General features: G+C 39.3%; 1 protein-coding gene across 5 annotated transcripts; it reads right to left on the bottom strand.

Moving 5' to 3' along the window:
• Positions 1 to 3,355: 3,355 nt before the first annotated feature.
• On the bottom strand, positions 3,356 to 5,906 carry LOC122064578. Of its 5 annotated transcripts, none has more exons than XM_042628304.1 (4): positions 5,626 to 5,906; positions 5,347 to 5,465; positions 3,645 to 5,161; positions 3,356 to 3,544 (listed from the first exon to the last, which is right to left on the bottom strand). In XM_042628304.1, the coding sequence occupies exon 3, from the start codon at positions 5,031 to 5,033 to the stop codon at positions 3,738 to 3,740; it is 1,296 nt and encodes a 431-aa protein (XP_042484238.1). In that variant the 5' UTR covers positions 5,034 to 5,161; positions 5,347 to 5,465; positions 5,626 to 5,906; the 3' UTR covers positions 3,356 to 3,544; positions 3,645 to 3,737. The 5 variants fall into 5 exon arrangements, with proteins under 5 accessions (XP_042484238.1, XP_042484239.1, XP_042484237.1 ...); XM_042628305.1 differs by having other exon boundaries at positions 5,630 to 5,906; XM_042628303.1 differs by having other exon boundaries at positions 5,347 to 5,906.
• Between the last annotated feature and the right edge of the window lie 1,907 nt (positions 5,907 to 7,813).

The raw sequence follows: 7,813 nt of genomic DNA, 5'->3' as shown, positions 1-7,813 counted from the left end.
AAATCCTTTCCAGCTGCGTTGGGCACCCAAGACAAATCCCAAGGCTAGGAGCCCCATGGAGTGCATGCCCCATTTGTTGGGGTGTGTATCTGAGTGCTCCCATCGGATATGCTCTGAACACCTAGTGCGGCGATCGGGCCTTTTTATCTCTCTCTCTCTCTCTCTCTCTCTCTCTCTCTCTCGAATCTTTCTAAGTCTACAATCAATCTCTTTCACCGTTTGAAAGATAACCATTTCAATCAATGTAACTAAATGACTGAAACGGTGGGAGGGCTCAATGACACATTGCTATCGCGTACTAAATCGTGGAATTCTGATTCAACCCAATTACATTAAGGTATGAGCCTTTGGCGTGGTGGAGGCTCTTAGAGCAGTAGAGCTTACGCCTAAGTCTTAGGGAGAGATCGCTTGTTCAACTCTTCCTCATTGGATTTCCCCTCTCCTTATACCCATTTCCCCTCTTTCCAGGCCATCCACCTTTCCTTGAGTTGGGATGCCGCCCCATTTTGCCTATAGGTTCGTCCTAGTTGGCCTATGAGACCTGAAATTTCAAAAAATAAAACATGTTTTTATCTTTCTAACACACGTATTTTTCTACTTTTTTTTTTTTTTTCAAAAACCCTCATTTATTTTTATAAAAATTGAAATCAGATCAGATGAATCGTTCCAAAACCGGCAATCCAATGTGGGTTTCTAAGGTTTAGGTGGAATCTGGCCAACTCTCGACTGATTCAGGCCAATTTGGAATGAAATTGTATCAGAATCGGGATTCAGATCCCGATTCATTGTTTTAAAACCCTGATATAAACACACACTTGTGAATCATTGATTCCCACTTGCCATGCTCATTCATACTTAATTTGTACCCAGCCAATGCCCTTCGGCCGGGCTCCATTGTTGTGCGTTATACTGTGTAGAGCAGATTCAAGAACTTGGAGCCCTCATACATGCAGCCCAAGATATATATACACTGGCATAGGAAACTTTTCTCTAATGTAAGGGCATTGGTGTGGGAATCCTTTGTCTTGCAAAATGTGGTGTAGTGCAAATTTAAGGGCTAGGAGTACCTATGGATGTAGATACGATTATCGACTATTTCAATTTCAGTTGGATATTATCAGATACATATAGGTTTGATTATACAAATACAATTAAATAATAGTTTTATAAATAATATTATAGAGCTAAAACACCCTTATCTTCTCACTGTAATTCTAAGTACTTAAAAAATAATAAATGAAAAAAAAAAATCTATCCCATCACTATTCTTAGTGAAGTATATGACAATTGGGTAAGCATCTCATTAGTACATTTTTAATTTAAAATAAGTAGAAAAAGTACTAAAATTATAGAAGATTCTATATTGTATTTTATATTCATCTTCATTTGATGGCTTTTTGATAATTTTTACTTAAAACTTTGAATCAAATATATAACTTTTTTGCTTAATTTGAATTAAAATTTGACCATTGAGATGTACGTGGAGTCCTGTCACATGGACAACCACATGTATTCTTAAATGGCATATAATGAAGAATTATATTTTTCTAGGCATAGTGATGCCCCGAAGGACATTAAAAAAAATCACATATAATTTTAAATGTCACACTTCAACTTCAACCCTAGCGGGATAGTGGATTCAACCCACCATCTCGTCCTTTCGAATTTTTTTCTTCTCTAGCTCTCCACTGCTCAATAGCTAGTGAGACTGCAACACCATTCTCTCAAGATCCAGACTAACGACTCTTCTCCTTGGGGTATCTCTAGCAGAACGTAGCTCCATGGTCTTACATATTGGCATAGCCGATCGGTCTTGGTCCTACGATTAAAAAATAAACACCATTTTGGGACTTGATAGATACTAAACCAACACCGATCAATTTATCAGGCATTCCAATTGTGAAATGGCTCTAAATTTCTAAACGATTATTTATAAACCCAGCCACCGGCCGGTAGTCACAACAAGGCATAGACATTCTCCAATACTGATAGTTTTGGATATGTATGTGCATCAAACCTGATTCGATCCTTTCCACTTCATGGTCGGGTTCCTACAACAAATAGGTGCATCACACAAACTAAGAAACATACAACTGAACTTTGAACTTTTTCACTACCATCCTATCCAGAGTTCAAATTTCAAAGATCCATCCATACAGAAAGAGAAATTTGCATAGGACAGTGTCTCCAATCCACCAGAAGAGATTAGATCTGTAATATCAGCTAATAAAACAGCACACCAGGAAATATAGTACAAATTATTGCCTATTCCAAAGATTAATGATACCGATCATGACTGTCAATACTAATAAAAAGGTGGAACTGCTATCCTTTGAGGTTCTAATATGGAGATGAATGAAGTTTGGTTTATTAAAAATGTAGGGGGTTCCTTGAACATGATAAACTTATTATTACTTTCATCAGTGTAAATTTAACAATAAGTAGAAGCTACAAGCAAGAACATATTATAAATATGCAGAGTGAATGGAAGAAGCAAGCCCATCATATAGGAGAGCAAGATGACAGTGCAAACTGCAAAGCCAGGCAATACACGTCTATACAAGCTTTCTATGACGTTAGCTATTATGAATGCAACTATGTAACAAAAATATGGTCAAGCATGGAAACTTCCTGAACATGGAATTAGATGTAGATGGAACATAGTAAAATAGATAACCAATATGAGGTAGCAAATTGAAGCCCCTGACATTGAGGGAACACTGAAAGTTCACTCTATCCCAACCTTGAAAGGAACACTGAAAGTTCACTCTATCTCAACCTTGAAAGGAAGGTATAAAGACTTCCCACAAAAAGCGGTATATACACCCAACTAAATATGGAGGAATTTTACAGGACAGTTTTTTCTTTCCTTTCTTTTTCTCGTTTGTAGGAGACAACTTACATCTCCCAGTTTTATTCATTGCCCTCTGTGAGATTAAGATTGGGGGATTTGTTGTCTCCTTCCATTTCCCAGTTTTATTCAGTTCCTATCATGGTTACAGCTCATTGTATGATGACAAGCTTCAAATAAGTACCTCTAGTGCAGTGACAATACCTTTTTCTGATCACAATCTGTTGTTGAGTGCACAGAGAAGCCCCTCACTAAGTAACTGATTCCATGAAGTAACTGATTATAAGATACAATGCTCACAAATTATGTTGTATTCAGCAGTCAACAACTCCTAAGTTTCAGGCAGCCAATGTCTGAAGTCCAGGAAGACAAGATACTTCCCAGAATAATGTTAACACCTAACTACAATATATTCCTTGATAAGATTTTTATATAAACTATAGGAAAGCCCAAAGAGACAAGCTGATGTTTGCACAAAATCACTTGGAACATGAAAACTAGGTATAGCATAGAAAAAACAAGTATATTTAAGTATAAATCTTGCAAATGTATGTACAACACTGATCCATAGGTCTGCCTGTTTCTACAGTACAAATTGAGATGTCTACAAATAAAAACAAGCATACTCTCCTTTGAGGAAAAGAACAAATGACAAGAGTCTCCAGCATTGGCTAGCTACGAAACATCAGCGAGCTGCAATAAAAACCAAACACAAACAATAGATCGAATTAGAATGCATAATAAACAAAAGAAGGGAAGGAAGATCAATTTGCAGAATAAAGTTAGCACTTACAAAGAAGCTGGTAAACATGCATGCCGACCACATAGGGAAGCCTTAAATTCTCAATGATTCTCCATAAGAAAATTATTAGATAAGAAAAAAAAATCAGATCAACCTTCTCCGTCTAGTAGCACGAGAAATTCCACTGTCCACATATGAAGCCCTAGAAGCATCAGTTCTTCTTCTAGAGGAAGAAGAGGACAGAGACATCATTGACTCTATTTCTGCAGTATTATCCAGAGTCTGGCTTTCTGATTGTATAACAGCAGCAATGCTGGAAACAGAATCTCTATCCTCGACTGGCGGGTTATGGGTTTGGTTTCTTCCCATCGGACGTCCAAGAAAATATGCCTGAACCAGTCTTTCAGCAGAGGAAATGTGTGAAATTGAAGCAGCAGCAGTCCTCTGTGACCTCACAGATCGCAGGGATGGAAGTTGCCGGCTGCCCTCTGACTCAGAGCTGCCACTATAGCCTTGCGTTAAATCAATAAAATCCTGCTCTGGTCTGCCAAAATTCCGTTCTTGAATTGAATAACGCCCTGATCCCTCCCTTCGCCGAGTGGAAGGAATCCAATTGGATAATGAATTTGGTCTATCTCGCATCTCATCAGCAGCATCAAGATCTGGAGGTGGAGGCCACTCCCCCATCACATCAAACCTATTGCCAATTCGCCTTATCATCTGAGCAAAGTAAGAATCTTCAATTTGAACAGCTCTATGAATCCATTGCCTTAAGCTCTCGACCCGTCGTGCATGGGGTCTTGGAGGGACCTTCACTCCCGATTCATCTTCCTTCTCTGATTCTTGGGTATCATTTCCACGGCTATAAATTGGTGTAATGTTCATATCTGTGACCTCTCCCTTGCACACCGGACATTCTTTGGTATCCGAATGAATGTGTAGCCACTGGTATAGGCAGGGCCAACAGAACAAGTGACCACAACAAGTAAGGACAGGATTCCTAGCTACATCCAAGCATATATTGCACTCAAAGAAACTACCACCATCACCGCTACCACTACTCTTCTTTGGTTCATTGCATGACCCCAACGCCTTGGCAAGCAAATCACTTGCATTCCCTTTGCATACTTTATTGCTATCAGAGGTAGTTCTATCTTCTGCCGCTACACTGCCCTCCCCAGTTTGCAGCCTGGCCGAGCTACCAGAGCTGACGATCATTTCCACCGGAATACTCCTCACCTCAGCCGGGACCCTCCCCTGCCTCCACCTCCAACGATGCCTAGCCCTCACTGCAACTGCTTCGAGTTGTCGAATATGTTCTTCCATGTTTCCTAATTCAGCCGATAGAGGCCCTAAATCTGGGTCGTAATTGGGTGATAAAGGAACAGAAGGTCCAAGATTTAAATCAAGATCCATCAATTCGTCTCTCGCGTCATCCATAGCGCAGGAAAACAATATAAATTAAACCCTAAGCTGCTAGAAGTTGCAGCGTAATGCTCCCTCTCCTCCAGTCAACTAAAAAGTATCAAAATGTAATCCTTCTCCCACAAATCTATGGGTTTAGTCCTCTGCAAAAAAAAAAGAGTAGTAAAGGATTAGATTCACTAGCACCGGACCCCTCGAAGGAAAACCTAAAATCACAGGGTTCATATCTAAGGGAAAACCACACCCAGAGAATCACAAACGCAGAAGATTCAATTCAACGGTCTTAAAAATACAAACAGAAGCAAGAGAGAAGATTAAATTCACTCACCAATTTCAACGATTTCTGATCGAAATCATCAGATGGAAAAAGGAGAAAACAAGATTCGAAACCAAAGGCCACCCACTTCGAAGACGATCGGAAGCCGCAACCCCAAGTCTCGATTGAAACTAAACACAGGATTTATAATAAAAAAGGAACTTTAATTTCTCACGGAGCTTCCTTCGGTTCAGGTTCCACCAAAAGAAAAAGAGCTTCCCCCTAGAGGATCCACGAGAAGAGAGAGAGAGAGAGAGAGAGAGAGAGAGAGAAAGAGAAAGAGGAAGCTACCTACTTCGAAGACGAACGCCGATCGGAAAAAGACGACAGCTCAAGCTCCCGCAGAAACCTGATATGAAGTCTCAAACAGAGGACCACTCCTCTTCTCCTCCAATAAGATTCGCCATGGCCAAGATTTCTTTCTCCTCCTCTGATCTAACTCGGAAAAAAAGAGAGGTCTTTGGGTACGAAACGAGAGAGAGGTAGAGAGAGAAAGAGTGTCAGTACATAAGAGAGAGAAAGAGAGAGAGTCACCGAGTCTGAGAGGTAGGCGCGAAACTGCCGAAATGATAAAAAGCGTAGGTTCAGCTTTTTCATTCACGAGGAATGTAATTTAACAGGTGTCAATTGGTTGGTTCAGTCCGGTTTTTAGTTGGGTTGATTTCAATCTCGTTGATTCGGTTTCTTATCAATTTTGTAAGTAATCCGGTTTCTAATTGGGCTATTATCTGGTTCTTTTTATTCTTTTTTTGAATTTTCATATATAAATAAAGAAAAGGGTAAAAGAACACCTTTCGGTAGTATTAAACATATCTTTGGGATAACCATAAATGCTCATAGTATAAGATATGGTTCTGAAAGAATTCAACCCCATAAACCGACTTACAAGGTGAAGAGACCCAAAATCATATCAACCTATTTCAATTATCATAGAAAACTGATGTGGAATCCACCCTTATAAGTTGATATGGGATGATAACAGTATCATCATAATATACAAACCAAAACTCATAAAACCCGTAAATTCTTTCAAATGGAACCATAAATGACTACCCTTTCTCTTCTTGAATGCCTTATGCACCATGTGATGCTCTAGGATCATATAATGAACAACCTTTTTTAATGGAAAAATATTTTTTATTTGTTGTATCGAGTTATTATAAGGCTAGTCTCGATTTTTTATCTGGTTTGGTCTAATTTTTTGTTTCGATAGGTGCATTCAGTTAGTTCGGATCGATTTAATTTCTACGGGTTTCATAAAACACCAACTGAAACCAAAATGATAAGGGTTGGATTTTATTCGGTCCTGGATGAACCAGGCGGTTTTGATCGGCGGACCATCTGATCACGGGTTCATTTCATCTAGATCATACAACACTAAGCCGTCAGATTAGAATATAAATAAAACTCTCACTGTTACCTCGTACCAATGTTGAATAGTCAACAATTCTCTTTTGACTATTTCTCATTAATTTTTTTTCTTATTATTATTATTATTAAAAAATATCTAAAAGGGTAGGTAAGTGGAAAACATGTGTTGCTTGTCTATTCTGTCGGTCTAATAAGACTCCTAATCCAAAACGTTAGCCAAACTAATCTTAAGCGTCAAATTCTATGCAATGGAAGAATTGCAACCGTCCAATACAAAGTGGTCAAAGTTGCAGACATGGGAAGTAAGAGGACGGCCATGTGTCTTAATCGTATTCATCTCTCAGCTGGCAAGACAATTAATTAGGCTGAAAAAGACCGGGTTGGGCTGGGTCCGGCCCTAAGGTCCGGTTGAGAAATCTCAGCTTGGGCTCAGCTGGGTCGAGATGGTCTTGATTGATTGGATTCAGTTCCTCTCTTGAGCGGTGATTGTTCAGGTCTTGTCCATGGTTACCTAGAAGATCACCATTTTTGGCGTCTCTTAATCCGTACTTTTATTGGCACCTCGTTCTTTGCTCCTCTCAAAGCGTTGGATCATCGCTTGGACATGTGGCACTCACCTAGGTAGCTATGGGCCAAACTCGGCGACCACCACTAAAGAGAAGGGCCTAATACTGATTGACCTTAGTAGTCCCAAACCAAAATCGTCAATACACAATAAGAGTAGATTATCACAATATCACTTCTCTAATCCTACATAATCTACAAGCACCGATAGTCTAATAAGTCCTATAAGGCGATAATCCATAAAATCTTTGCAATCTGCAAATTCCAAATTCCAGTAGTATACCTGATATTGAAGGAATAAACATCAAAGATATCAAAAGAATATCATGGGAAAAAATAGAAACTATACATATATCTATCTAGATTTTCAATAACAACTTTCTCTGTGGATTTTCTACTATCAATAAATAATCATGGTAGTGGATCCAGTGCATAGCGCATTGATTGCAATTTTTACTTGAAGAGTAGGTGCTACGAGTGTGGATGATTTAAGGATCAGCTCATGTCACATGTGCCCCCCTCCCCCTTCCCCTCTAGTGTGCAT

The sequence above is a fragment of the Macadamia integrifolia genome, unplaced genomic scaffold (assembly GCF_013358625.1).
Source record: "Macadamia integrifolia cultivar HAES 741 unplaced genomic scaffold, SCU_Mint_v3 scaffold1688, whole genome shotgun sequence".
Lineage (NCBI taxonomy): Eukaryota > Viridiplantae > Streptophyta > Magnoliopsida > Proteales > Proteaceae > Macadamia > Macadamia integrifolia.
This window is presented reverse-complemented; position numbering and strand designations above follow the sequence as displayed.